This window comes from Hyaena hyaena, unplaced genomic scaffold, assembly GCF_003009895.1.
Source record: "Hyaena hyaena isolate Hyena2069 unplaced genomic scaffold, ASM300989v1 scaffold_608, whole genome shotgun sequence".
NCBI classification, from domain to species: Eukaryota; Metazoa; Chordata; class Mammalia; order Carnivora; family Hyaenidae; genus Hyaena; species Hyaena hyaena.
In genome coordinates this window covers 624,631-639,972 of record NW_024081243.1, presented here as the reverse complement: position 1 = coordinate 639,972, position 15,342 = coordinate 624,631, and the positions used below count along the sequence as shown (strand labels likewise).

The 15,342-nt window shown below is 42.2% G+C and overlaps 1 protein-coding gene across 3 annotated transcripts in view; it reads right to left on the bottom strand.

Annotated features, from left to right (window-relative positions):
- Positions 1 to 15,342, bottom strand: part of PTPRG (protein tyrosine phosphatase receptor type G) — a 705,708-nt gene that overhangs the window by 123,093 nt on the left and 567,273 nt on the right. For all 3 annotated transcript variants that reach the window (XM_039257247.1, XM_039257249.1, XM_039257248.1), the window contains exon 8: positions 8,743 to 8,935. In XM_039257247.1, the coding sequence (XP_039113178.1) occupies positions 8,743 to 8,935 (193 nt within the window). The remainder of the gene's footprint in view (positions 1 to 8,742; positions 8,936 to 15,342) is intronic.

Genomic DNA, 15,342 nt, shown 5'->3' with positions numbered 1-15,342 from the left:
CTGGGGAGGGGGCCTGGACGTGGGCACCATGTAAGGATTGTGGATTTCACTGCAAAGGTTTGAAGAAATTCCAATAGCCTGGGTTTGCATTTCTACCAGGAAGAGAGCCTGGTCCCCTTATTTTGAAATGTGTTTCCAGTGATCATGTCACATATAATAGTTTATCCTGAGCATACAAAGAAGCCACTGCTGACCTACAGACAAGAAAGTGTAATTATTTGCAGAGAACCTTCCATGTCCCAGGCTCTGTACTCTTTGTTCCCTAAATTATTTTATTAAAAAAATTTTTTTTAATGTTTTATTTATTTCTAGGAGAGAGAGAGAGAGAGAGACAGCGTGAGCGGGGGAGGGTCAGAGAGAGAGGGAGTCACAGACTGAAGCAGGCTCCAGGCTCCGAGCTGGCAGCCAGCACAGAGCCCGACGCGGGGCTCGAACCCACGAACCATGAGATCATGACCTAAGCGAAAGTCGGACGCTTAACCGACTAAGCCACCCAGGCGCCCCTAAATTATTTTATTTTAAAGGTCAAAGCCAAGGACGGGGTTGTGATTATTATTTCTATTTTACAGACAAAGAAGCCAAGACTTGGGTATTAACTTGAGCAAGGGTGCACAGGAGTAAATGGTTTGGAGTCCAGGTTTGGTGGACTCCAAAATCTATACTTTTACCCATCACTTTATATTGTCTCCATTCATTCATTCATTCACTCGTTCATTTCATGAGTGAAAGATGATTATCTACCCACTACGTCCAAGGTACTCTGTCAGGCTCTGTTGATCCAAGGAGGCACAACATCCTCAGCCTAGGAGACCCCAGTGTCCAGATCAAGTGGGTGCACTGGCCCACCCAGGGAATGACCCTCTGATCAAGGACTCTGTAGCTTGTGCCCTAAGCACCAAAGAAACCTCTCCAAAACAAGCCAAGCAGATGAAGTCAGAGACCAGTAATTCCTTTAAGATAATAAACTTGATGTGTAGGAAGAATACCCAATCCCCACAAGTATGTTTATTTTTGAAGCTCTTTTGTTCAGAGAGGGCGTAATACAATGTGTTGTTCAAGCCACCTCATGACATTTAAAACAAAGAGGCCACTGCTTGAAAATTCATCTTGAAGCTGGCAATCCCTTGGAAAAAAGAAAGACTGCTGCCTTTGGGCATATGAAAATTCTGCTTCGCATCTCAACTCTGCCACTTCCTGGCTGAGAGGCTTTGGAGGCTCCCTTGCTCTGAGTCTCCGAACCCTCACATCTGTTAAGGAGAAACAATACCAGTACATTTCTATTTCTGCTCACCTCCACCCATTCTCCATCCCAACGATTAGTAAATCTCAGAGGCTCTATTCCAAAATCCATTCCTAATGGATCACTTCTACCTCTACCAGGATCATCATCATGCCACCACTGTTATCCACAGGGACTATTTCTTATTTGTCACCTCCTGGTCCTGCAAATTATACCCCAAGTCCTCTGCAAACATTTTTCACATAGTAGAGAGATGGGCTTAAAAACCTGTTCAGATCATTCCATAGCCCTTTTTTGACCCTCTAAGGCTTCCCACTGCCGTAAGAATACCAAGAGAAAAAAAAAAAGAAAAAGAAAAAAAAGAATACCAAGAGAAGTGTTTTCCGAACTTGACCCTTGCCCATCTCTCTATGCTGGTTCCCATGCCTCAGGGCCTTTTCAGATGACCTTCCCCTCTAAGAATTTTGCACGGCTGGCTCTTTACCACTTTGTGCCCTACCCAGGAAAGATCTCTTCCCCACTGCCTCCCCACACTCCACTGCTCTTAGAATACTACCTGATTGGATCTTCAGAACACTGAAACTTTATCATTCTCAGTGGACTTGTTTATTTCTTTCTCCCCATTAAAACATAAGCTCCATGATGAGGGACTCTTCTCCCGGTTACCTTTATTTCTAGTGCCTAGAACTTATTCATAGCACATACTCAACACATATTTGATAAGTGAAAAGTAAAATGAAAAGTGGCCGAGACTATTTTCAGGACTAAAGACAACATATGAACGTAGAAGCCAGCATAGCCATTTGGCACACTGAAAGATCCCCATACTGGGGGCACCTTGGTGGCTCATTCGGTTAAGCGTCTGACTCTTGGTTTCAGCTCAGGTCATGACCTCAAGGTTTCGTGGGTTCAAGCCCTGTGATGCGCTCTGCGCTGAGAGTATAGAGCCTGCTTGGGATTCCCTCTCTCTCTGCCTCTCTTTCCGTCCCTCTTCTGCTCATGAACGTGCACGCACATGTGTGTGCTCTCTCTCTCTCTCTCAACAAATAAATAAATAAACATTTAAAAAAAACCCCACATAGCCCGTTTAACCAGAGGTGCTTTGGGCATAGCTTCTGGAGTCAACAAGCTCTCAAAAGGTGGATGAAGATGGCTAACATATGAAAAGAAATTCACTGGCTATACAACATAAGCAAAAGTAGTTAATGCTACATTAAATGTCTGTGAATATTAACTTCAGGTCAACCAATCAAAGGCAACTTGTACCAACTCTCAGATTTACATAAAGTGACAGTATTCATGGGATGCCAAAGCAGGCAAACATGTCTGATACAGCATGGACATGACCTTCAAAAGTATGAGAACCTCAGAGGCTGAAGAATCCTAAACACAGCCCTACTTTTTTGCCTTCTTTTGAAACCACTCCTCAGGTCAAAAAGCAATGGCTAATGACAGTTATTTTTACAAGAAGGCGGTTAAAAACACTCCGTTTTTAAAAGTGTTAAAAATGTGTTTTTCTTAGCACTTTTCTGCGCTGGAAGTTTCTGGAAGGAACAAGATAACTTTTTGGAAGAGCTTCTGGGAGGACAGCTGCCTACAAAGGAATTAAACACTCATATGAGAGCTTCTTTTAATAAGATAAAGTAATTCTAGCTCATTAATTTGGTATGTAGAAATGATTAAACTGAAAATAGAACAACATTAATATTTTCTCCCCAAATAGCAGAAAACATAATTTTCAATGTCAAACTTTTTAAAAGCAATCATGGCTGTGCTTCTTTGTTTGCTAATCTGGGTACATAATGGAATGCTCTTTCTCAATGTATTTGGATTTAAAATAGGCCAGTTACTGAGACATTCTCACACAGTCATATATGTTCTTAAAAACTGCTTTGAACCAACACAGGAAGCAATCTTCACCACTGAAAATGTAGCTGCATGAGAGATCCCTCCATCAGCAGAAGCGAAAGACCATTCTTCAGAAAAACATGGCGTCAGCTTAGGAGACTAGAGGGCCCAGTGCCCTCACCATTTCCTTTGCTTTTATTACATTATGCAGTGTCACTTTAATTAAGCCATCAAATCATATTATCAGATCAAGTGGTTTTGATTCCACTGTGGCTTGAACAGGTTTTGTTAAATTAATAAACCATATGTTTCGTGTTGTTGGAAGGAAAGTTATTTTTCCTCCGTTCGCTGTTCCAAAAGTCTTCACAATAGACCATATTCAGCACTTAATCACTGAATGCTCTTCCATGTGTCCGGGATGTGCTGCGGAATAACTGAAATGACAGCCCATTAAATCCTAAAGTCTGTCCAAGTTATTTACCGACAAAGGGCAGAGTGGAGAATTGGATGTCCCTGGAATAATCCACCGAGCCTAAATATTGTTTCCATTTACTGGAACTTAAAGCTTTCTATTTTTTATGGATGACATCCATTATAAGTCTTTCTTCAGCAACAATACAATATTGAGATGACTTTTACCCCCTTTCCTTTGGTGTTGTACATGGCCATGCATCTAGTGCTGGCACTGAAAGGCTTGATTCTGTTTTCTCTATGCCAGTATGTCCAATCATCCTGACAGCAGGGCAAGATGGGGGCACATTAACTCAGGCACTCCTCACAGTGCTGCTCAATGAATACCAGTTAATGATCACAGCCAGGGGACTGAGGGAGGGGCAGGGCTGTAATCACTCCACTGAGGCTCTCTTACACCTTGGCTGTGAAAGATGACCAGGTATTAAGGTGGCTTGCTAAGTGGTTGGTTACTGAGTTAATAAACCTCTAATTGGCCCTAAGGTCTTGCAGTGGAATGGAAAAGTAGAACCAACCAAAGCCTCATGGTCGTGGTCAGAGCCATCTTTAAGACAGAAAATATTTACCTTAAACTAAACCTATGACTGAGTTTTTCCATCTTACTTTGAGCCACCCTCTCAAGCACCAGTTGGTAAATCTGGCCTGCTGCTGGGGCACCTGGGTGGCTCAGTTGGTGAAGCATCTGACTTCGACTCAGGTCATGATCTCATAGGTTCATGAGTTCAAGCACTATGTAGGGCTCTGTGATGATAGTTCAGAGCCTGGAGCCTGCTTCAGTTTCTGTGTATCTCTCTTTCTCAGCCCCTCCCCTGCTCATGCTCTGTCTCTATCTCAAAAATAAATAAATGTTAAAATTTTTTTTTTTTTTAAATCTGGCCTGCTGCTTATTCTTATAAATAAGGTGTTTTGGGAAGACATTTTCTACACACCCATTCATTTGTATATTGTCCATGGCTGCCTTCATGCCAGAGAGGCAGGGCTGAGTAAATGGCCTCTATCTGGTACTTAACCAAGAAAGCTTATTGACCCTTCTCTTCTGTAATTAATTTATTTTTCTTTCCTCTCTGATCATAGCACAATAAATGCAGAGCTGCATGATCAATACTGTAGCTCTCTTAGGCACTGGAAGTTTCCAATAATAATCAGATAGAGAATGCCAACCAGACAGGCTTTGTTTTTTTTTTTTTTAATTACCAGAAGATTACAGAGCGCCATCCTTCTCTTTTTGAAATCTTTTTTTTGCAGAAGGCTAGAAAAGAGACAGGGATTCTTCCTTTGTATTGGGAATCTCTACTGCATAAATGTCTAAGGTCAACAGTCTAAGCCCTCTAGGCTGCCTGCTGATTGCCAGCATCTGCGCCTGGCTTTTGGCCCATAATGCCATGTAATTACTTGAATTTTCTTGGGGGGAAAAAGGAGGAGCATGTGGTTAGGTAGACTGTGATTCCATGAAATGTGCATTTAAAAACAAACAAGGACTTCAATAGTCAGTGGAGAAATGCAAATCAATACTACTTCACATCCACTGAGGTGGTTAAAATTAAAAAAAAAAAAAAAAAACCACACAGCAAGTGTTGGGGAGGAAGAGCAGAAATCCTGTACCCTGCTGCTGGGAATGTAAAGGGGTACACTGGATTTGGAAAATAGGTTGGCAGTTCCTGTGAACTTTAAAAGAGGAGTTGCCCTATGACTCAGCAATTCTACTCCTAGGTATAATCCAAGAGAACTGTAAACATATGTCCACACGAGAACTTGAACATGAATGTTCACTGCAGCATTACTGACAACAGCCAAAGAGTAGAAAAAATTCAATTTTTTGTCAATTGGTAAGCAGGTAAGCAAAATGTGGCATATTTGTACAATGATATATTACTTGTCCATAAAATAGAAAATTCTGATACATATTCCAGGATGGATGAACCTTGAAAATAGTATGCTAATATTATGCTAAAAGAAGCCTGAGATAGGGGCGCCTGGGTGGCTCAGTTAAGCATTAGACTTCAGCTCAGGTCATGATCTCATGGCTTGTGAGTCCGAGCACCACGTTGGGCTCTGCTGACAGCTCAGAGCCTGGAGCCTGCTTCAGATTCTGTGTTTCCCTCTCTCTCTGCCCTTCCCCTGCTCATGCTCTCTCAAATATAAACATTAAAAAAATTAAAAAAAAAGAAATGAATGTTATAGTATGAGAATTAAGTATCAATAAAGCTGTTACTAAAAAAAAAAAAAAGGTTTTATTGCTACTGAGCGATAAAAAGGAATGTGTCCACGATACATGCTACAACATGGATAAATCTTAAAATCCTAACGTCAAGTGAAAGATTAAAGCAGATCGGAGAGAGGTTGCTTGAAGCTGAGGATAGAAGAAAGAAGTGACTGCAAAGGGTCATGAAGAAACTTTTTGGGATGATGAAAATGTTCTAAACCTGGATTACATAGTTACATAACTGTAACTAGACATTCAGTAAAAATTATTGAATCGTACATTTACAATCGCTGAATTTTACAGCATGTACATTATCCCATAAAAAAACAACAACCAGGAAACCCTGATAGACTGTTAACAGAAGTGTAGCCCAGTATATATAGTCATTCTGTAACTAACCAAATCCGAACACCTGTGTGGACTCTGGGCTGCTGCCATTTTACCCCCAGGTTCATACCCAGTAGAGAGGTGTCCACATGCTCATCAAAAGGCATGGTCGAGAATTTTCATCATCACCAAAATGTGGAAATAATCCACACACTCAACCTGGATTTATTTTAAGAATTGGATTATCTTTTAAGAACAAACCACACCTATATGGAACAGCACAGATGACCCTCTGAACCACTGCATAGCTAAACAAAAGCAAGGCACCAAAAAGGACAGACTGGATCATTCTATTGCTATGAAACTGAGCAACTGGCAAAGCTAATTCACGGTCCCGGTCACTGTCAATGGACAGTTGACTATGAAGAAGGAGATGGAGGCGTTCCTGGGAAGCTGGCGGTGTTAGCTTCCTGACCTGGGTGTTTGCTATTTAAGTGTATTCGGTTTATGAACCCCCATCAGGTTGTGCATGTATTATGTGTGCACTTTTCCGTTATGTTACATTCCAATATGTCTAAACAAATAGGACTGTACTTACATCTTTCTCAGCCTCTACAACGATCAAAAAGCAATTTTATATTCACATGTGTTAGGAGTCAGCAATAGACCCTAGGATAATTGCCACAAAGCCTTGTAGAATGAAGAACTAATTCCCTATATTTAAGGATGAGTCCACGGCTCTGCTCAAATTCAGAGAAAGCCCACTCCAAAGATCTTGTTCCCTTTGACAATTTAATCCAACAGAAACCATGATCTTCTCTAACTCTTTTGGGTAATTATGGCCATGCATTCCCTCTGCACAGGTGATAGATCATATACTTAGCTCATTCAAAACAATTCTTTTAATGTGTATTTATTTTTGAAAGAGACAGACAGAGAAAGAAAGATTATGAGAGGAGATGGGGGCAGACAGAGTGGGAGACACAGAATCCAAAGCAGGCTCCAGGCTCCAAGCTGTCAGCACAGAGCCCAATGCAGCACTTGAATCCACAAGCTGCGGGATCATGACCTGAGCCGAAGTTGGACGCTTAACTGACTGAGCTGCCCATCCGCCCCCAGGGTTCAGCCCATTTTTTAGCAAAAAATCTTTATAATTGTCATAACCTCAGCAATTCTGAGCTACCAGATCTAGCACTCACTTGTGATGACATAAATTCGTCATCCCCTACACATCCTTGGCTTTGACCTCTCACAAAATACTCAATCCCTATGAGATTCTTCTTTTCCCAAGCAAGTTCTCTTGGGAGAAAGCTTTCAAGATTGGTCATTTTCTTTATTTTTAGCTTGGTTAATAAACAAAATGAGCCCAGGCAAAGTTTGCTATGTCAGACAACTGAAGACGGGTTACAGGTTTGCGTGCTTCCTAACCCTCTCATTGTTCCCAGCCAACAAACGATGCCCTGGACAAAGCGTCGGCTCCAAATTACTTGAATCTCAAGCGTTTCTTGACGAGTTCTGGTCACACTAGCATCTCTCACCGTCCTCAGACAAAATCACACAGACAGGAAGGAAATGATCACATCCTTAAGCTCCTTTTCAGATATATGAGCCTGAAAATGGGCTCATTCTTATCATCAAAGTGCACATCAGCGCAGTTATTTGTGGACTAGAATCGCCTTCCCCATACAAATTCCTCCTTTGTTTCTAAAGGTCATATGCCAGCAAACCAGTCCTTATTATTGGGGGTGGGGACAGTCTTGAAACAAAACATTCCCGTGTAACTTACCCCACTAAAAATGCCACAGCCTGTGTCCAGTGTTGACAGGTGACATCAGCCTTTCCCATTCTACCCAAGCTCACGATTCTGAGGAGAGCGCTGGCTTGGGAAAGAGCTAGCTCTTCACACCCAAAGAAAATTCCTTCTTCTTCCTTCCTGCTTTCCAACTTTGGAACTTTGATCAGCCTTATTCTCTGGGTGTTTCCTGAGCTCTAAGTCACAGTGAGGACAAGTCACAGAGCCTGAAGTTGAGCCGTGAGGGTAGAATCAGACTTTTTTCTTTCCCGGGAGAGGAATATATATTCAGTTCATAAGAGAAGGTCGAAATGGAAAGGAGGAAGATGCCGGAAAACAATAAACTCATGTGTATCAGATATGGGAAGCAAACTGTAAAATAATGGCTTAAAAAAGGTCACATGCTGTCTGGGGGGGTGCAGAGCCTGAGGGGGAGGTCTTGCCTGGTGTGGAGGTGGGTAAGGATGCTGCAGAGTGGAGTGGGGGGGGGGTGAGTCAAAGGTGCGGGTGCCTGAGGTCCGAGACAACGTCCTGATCCCAATGGGGGGATGGGGAAAAAGTAAGACACCCCAAAGCTTTCTTTAGACGTTAACTTGTTAGGGTTGATGTTACGAGGCAAAAATGCCAACAGAATCACTGACACATCACTAGTCAAAAGGGCAGTTTCGAACATATAGCTATTTAACTGAAGTTATTCCCACAACTGCTTCTATTTATCACCCAGACAAGTCTCTTTTAGCAGAGAAACATATGCTCGTCGCACCAAGTTCCAACTCTTGGCTCGTGTGGAACTCCTTTTAATTTAAAGTAACTTATGACGAGGAATCTTGCTCTGGGCAAGAGCCCTCAACCCAAGGATACCTTTAGAGGCCTCGGTCCCCAGGGGGTTTTCTAAGAAGTCTGTCACGTCAGGGTTCCAGGCATCGCGGACCGCAGACTTGGACACCACTCGGTCATTGAGATCTTGCTGTGGCCGGAAGTTATTTCTCAGATACTCCACCGACTTGACGTGGTCTTGTTGTTCCGTGGTGAAGATGGAATAAAAAGCCTCGAGCTGAACAGAGAACCAGAGAGGGAAGGGGGGGAAAAAAAAGACCACCGATGAGAAAAGCTGTGTGGTACAACGTGGGGGTGGTGGTGACAAGAACAGCAAATGCTAGGATTTGCCCAATGCCGAGTGTGACAAACCCAGCAGACACGGGTGCCTGGAGTTACTGCCAACAGGCTTATGTGGCTGCGCTTTCTGTCCTGCGAGCGAACCAGGAGAACATTCCTCCAGAGGGCTGCACGCGACTCTTTTAGTTGGTGTCTCAGAAAAGAGTGCCAGTCTTTCTGCTGTGCCCGCTAGCTGGGGAGGAGCACAAAGCTGTGGTCAAACTGGTGGGGTCTGGAGCAAGGCTGCCTGGATGGAAATTCTAGCCCCACAGCTCAACTGCTCTGTGGCCCTGAGAAAGTTGCTTAACCGCTCTGAGCCTCAACGGTTCCTCAGCACAGCAGTGATAATTATAGCGGCATCTACCCCGACCGCGTGTGTGCCAGGACTAAATGAGATAATCCGTGTGCAGTGCTTAAAACAGTTCCTGGCACAAAAGACTCAATAAATACTAGTGATTTAATTCTTACTAAGCACCTTCTTACATACGTACTAGGGATCCAGAACAGCAAAGCTGCTAAGGCTGAAGGCTGTTAAAGGCATGGCTTACGAAGTAAACTGCCCAATTTCAGCACTTACCAGATGGGCAACCATAGGCGAACTATTAAAGCTTTCTGTAACTCAAGTTTCCATATCTGTAAAATAGATCTATGACTAGTAGCTATTTTATAAAATTCTTGAAAGGATTAAAATGTCTCGACAGTATTTGGCAGCCAGTAAGCCCACAGTAAAAGTGAGCTGCTATCATTTTTACTAGTATTATTAAAAAATACTTTCCATAAGATTACGGGCCAAACTCCTAGGGAAAAGCAAAGAAAAAACAATTAGGACTCCAGGGTCAAACATCTATTATCAAAAAGGATTCTCTGTGGCCCTCAATCTTCTGTTCATTAAAAAAAAAAAACAAAAAAACAAAAAAAAACAAAGTAATTTTAGTGGCACCTGGCTCGCTCAGTCCGTTAAGCATCTGACTTCGGCTCAGGTTGTGATCTCACAGTCCGTGAATGTGAGCCCCACTTTGGGTTCTGTGCTGACAGCTCAGAGCCTGGAGCCTGCTTCTGATTCTGTGTCTCCCTCTCTCTCTCTCTGCCCCTCCCTTGCTCACTCAATCTCAATCTCTCTCTCTTTCAAAAATAAACATTAAAAAAAATTTTTTTTAAAGGATTAAACAAAAAGCAATTTTACGATATAAGAGGAATGAAGCTGACACTGGGTGCCAGAGTTCTGTTCTCAGTGGACCAGAAAGTTATGCTGGTCACCAAAGAAATTAAGTTAATCTAAAATGTCCAGCCATGGAAAATACTAACACCTGAGGGAAGAAAATGGAATGAAAAAGAGAGACACTGAATGAACTCTTTCTGGCCCATTTGGCTCCCTGAATACCAACTCAGAATGCTTTCTCAGGAGAGACTTAACGATATAAATGATACTAGATGCTTCCCAGGTAGGCGCTGACTGGGTGCCCTAGGCTTTGGGGGACAAGAAGGGCGTCAATACCAATGTGTAAAATAAACAAGAACAATATGACCAGTTTCTGTCTCCCCCCCCGCTGCCCCTGCCTTTTTTTTTTTTTTTTTTTTTTAAGTAAGCTCCATGCCCAACATGTGGCTTGAACTCACAACCCTGAGATCAAGAGTCACATGCTCTACTGACTGAGCTGGCCAGGCCACCCTAATCTGGGTTTCTGGAGGGTCATCTCGAAGCCTGGAACTAACCCCAATGTTTCTCAAACCGCTTCAGAGAATGTCCCCAAAACGGACCAGTTTGATCTGAAACCAGTTTGATCAAACAAGTTTGATCTCTCTCTTTGCGTGAGAGAGCAATGATCACAGTGACCATAGCCAAGGAAAATCATTTACACACCTGGATTCACCTATCAGCCCACCTCCCCTCCAATTCTCCTGCAAATGCAAAGTGATAATAAACCATGAAATCTTTCCTGATTTTTCATCAAGGCAATAGAGTCAGGATGGTATCTTAACCAGCCCAGAGGCAAAAGTAGCCTAGTACTGTGGTACTCCCAGTCTCTGCCAGTCACGTAACTTCTAAATAACTCATATGGCGGCTATTCGGAATTGCCTTCTTTCTCATTCTTCCTTCTGATGCTCCTTCTTTATTTACAGTGAAGAGAGAAAGGCAATAAAAGCAGAAAAATTAAGAACACTGAGCTGTTTACTCTGCCAAAGGGGACCTGCTCAGACACTGGAGGTATTGAAAAAATCAAATTGCCCCAACTTGGTAATGTATATGCTCCTTGTAGGGCCGCCCAAATCAGAACAGAACACATCCGTACGTGAGAGAAGTTTCGGGTTTTTTCTCAGAGAAAATAACTTAAAATTACATGGAAGAAATGAACAAAGACCCTCTGGAGACGATCTAGGGAAAGACCAACCAAAATGATTATAAGGACGGAGGATAAATCCCATGTGGGAAGGCTAAAGGAAGGGGAGTTGTTTAGCCTGAAGAAAAGGCAAATTAGGAGTAATCTGATTAAAGGCCCTCATATGTGGAAGGTGCTGAACACCTCTTCTCCATGTCCAGAGAAGGCCAAAAAGAGGCAACTGGTTTAAATTAAAGCCTTAGAGACATGAGTCGAATAAAAAGGAAGAATTCCTTAACATTCAGTGTTATTTATGTTATTTATTTATTTTTTTTGATGGCCGGGCTGCCATTCATAGCCAGGTAGACAGGAAATCTTCTGGAAGAGTGGCCGTCTGTCCTGAAATAGTTTCATCTCCGAGAAGCCAGGAAAGGATGGCCTTGGAGACTGTCTCGGCAATCCGACTCTAAGATTTGTTTATTCTCTAGAAGACTTGCTTCTTTTCACAGCTAGCATTTAGTTCTCTAAAAAGTTTATTTCTGATGCCTCAGGAAAGAATTAGTCATGTAACTGTAAGAAGAGGCAGGTTCTGAATTTAACACAAAAATGCTTTTGCTTAAATTGCTTTTACAGCTTAATGACATGCTATGGCTTAAAAGCTCGGCAGCTTCCTTGTCATTAACTCAACTTGCCCAAAGATTTCCAAGGGAGGATGTGACGGCTCTCCGAGTGAACTGATGACCTGCATGATATTATATTGTCAACTGGATCATAGCTTCACTTGACAGTCGCACAAAAGAGGAAAAGGAGGTCAAGCTTAGCAGACTCATCAAATGTCCTTTGGTAGGTTGGCAGCATTCACTAAAACCCTGTCATTCCTCTAAGTTCAATGAAAATCGCCAGTGGCCTCCCTTGTTGGTATCTGGCGTGTTTGGCCATTGAGTGGAAACCACCACGATCCTTGGATTGGCAAAGGGCATCTATGTTTTCACTTCTGCAGGTGAGCAGTGATACTCTAGGTGAGAAATCCACTGGCAAATCATTACACAGCTACTGCGGATGGTCCCTTGACCCTTCCCCTTGCCTTGTGACCACACTCGATAAAGGTGAGCCCGACCACCACCTGGACCTTCACTTTTGCAATCCACATGGCACCGTTTACACAGACTACAATGAGAAGGTGCCCTTGAGGACCCTACAGCATGGCAGCACTCAGCTGCCTAACACGGAAGCCACAGGACAAACTGTCAACCCTTCTCGATCTGGCTAATAGTTGCGCAGAAATCTTTTAAAGATGTACATGAGAACCCATCATGCCTCTGTTCAAAAAAGGTCCCGGGCCCCCAATTCTAATGTGGGACCCTAATCGTATCTCTTACTCTTGCTATCTGGGTTCAAAACCCTGTTTTTAATCCCCACTTGCTACATGTGTAAACTTTGGTCAAAACATTTGATGTTTCTGTCCTTCGGTTTTCTTTTCTTTCTTTTTTTTAAATCTTTATTTACTTTTAAGAGAGAGAGAGAGAGAGAGCACAAGAAGGGGAGAAACAGAGAGAGAGGAAGACACAGAATCTGAAGCAGGCTCCAGGCTCTGAGCTGTCAGCACAGAGCCCGAGGCGGGGCTCGAACTCACGAACCGTGAGATCATGACCTGAGCTGAAGTCAGACGCTTAACCGACTGGGCCACCCAGGCACCTGGTTTTCTTACTGGACAACGGAGATGACATCAATACCTTCCCCATGTGGTCCTTATTCCTATTAAGCGAGTTACTATATATAATGTGTTTGGAATAATTCCTGGCATACAGTCGATATTCATGAAGTATTATTATCATTACTATTAACCTTGTTTTATGAGGAATGTGGGGACTATGATTATATTATATATGCTTCTAAAAACTGCAAGATGTTCTATATGCTTCTTCCTCCTTCCTCCCGTATACTGTGTATTTATCCAACTCATTATGCGATAGGTACTTTGTTATGGAATTTATAAACATTACTTTGGTTTTAACTCGTTTTAGTTTAAAATTATAACATTAGGGGCATGTGGGTGGCTCAATTGGTTGAATGTCTGACTTCAGTTCAGGTCATGATCTCAGGGTTCGTGAATTTGAGCCCTGCATTGGGCTCACTGCTATCAGCCTGTCAGCACAGAGCCCACTTCAGATCCTCTGTCCCCAACTCTCTGTCCCTCTCTGCCTCTCTCTGCACTCTCCCCAAAATAAATAAATATTTAAAAAATTTAAAAACTAAATAGTAACATTAAAGTAGCATTATTAACAACACTATTATATCATTAACACCAGCAGCTACTATTTATTGAGTGTTTATCACATGCAAGGCATTGTGATAAGTTTTCCTTACTCCTGAAATATTGTTGCACTATAGGCTAACTCGGATGTAAATTTAAAAACATAAATTAAATAAAAATTTGTTATCAAAGAGTGTTATGTGCTTTCCTTTAATTCTCTTAGAAATCTCATAAGGTTGGTGGTATTGTCGTATCATCACTATTATTTTTGGCTGATGAGGAAACTGGGCTTCGAGACTTTACGTGATTTGCCCAAGATCGCAGAGGAAACGAGAGTTGAAGTGAGGATTAGAAACCTAGGTCTGTATGACTCTATCATGCTCTCGGCCACTTCCTGTCACACGCAGAATAGGCCTGCAGCATTATTCACCAAAAGGGTAACATTGTGGGACGCCTGGGTGGCTTAGTCAGTTAAGCATCTGACTTTCGCTTAGGTCATGATCTCGCGGTTTGTGGGTTCGAGCCCCACGTCGGGCTCTGTGCTGACTGCCAGCTCAGAGCCTGGAGCCTGTTTCAGAGTCTGTGATTCCCTCTCTCTCTGATCCTCTCCTGCTCACGCTGACTCTCTCTCTCTTTCTCTCTCTCTCCTAGAAATAAGTAAAACATTAAAAATTTAAAAAAAAACCACTTTAAATCCTTAACAAAACTATTTTTAAATATATTAATGACAATAAATTAAGACATATATTAAAAANCACGTCGGGCTCTGTGCTGACTGCCAGCTCAGAGCCTGGAGCCTGTTTCAGTCTGTGACTCCCTCTCTCTCTGACCCTCCCCTGCTCACGCTGTGTCGCTCTCTCTCTCTCCTAGAAATAAATAAAAAAAAAATTAAAAAAAAAAAAAAGGGTAACATTGCAATGGAAATACTGAAGGTGAAAAGAGAGGTCCCCAATCTGTTCCTTTCAGCCGATCCTGAAAGACCACTCACGCAGGGCACCCGCCACTGGCAACAGAAATCTATTTGCACTTTTCTGTACTCGCGAAAGAAAGATCCCATGGCTCAACATAGAAGGAACTGGAAACCATGAGCAAGATGGCGGACGCAGGGAAAAGCAGCTGTGCACCACAGAGAATCCACCCTTCTATTCACCTATTCTTTCCCAGAGGCAAGTAATAAACACACTTGGATTTATCTTCACTTTAATATAACTAATGAAGTCTTTATCATTTAGTAAAAATAAATGAAAGTTTTTATTTCTATAATGTAAAATTGACTTTTTAACTTTTGAAGTGAACATGTAAAACATTTCTTTCTTTTATCCCTGCTTGGGGAGTTGTAATTGCATTTTAACTGGTGCTGTTTCAAGAGCAATTTTAACCTTGAATTGCAAATGTGTTGGCTGGAAGTGTATATAAATCATTTCAACTTAGTTTTTATTATAAAAATATTACAGAGAATAATTAGTTTTTAATCTGTCGGTTCAAATCAAAGGAAAGTTGAAATCTATTCATGCTATTCCTGTGCACCAAGAGCTCTCGTCCGCGAGAGGTGGGGAAGGGACCATCGTGGCTGAAGGGGAAAAAAGAGAGAAAATCAAAAGTAATAGAATTATGAACCACTAAAAGGCTGATATGCACAATGTTTTATAGGATGGGTATATAATGGCAGTGAAACAAAGCCAGAGTCCATTATAAACATAATAATAAACTCCAGGGAAAGCATCAGGAACTCAA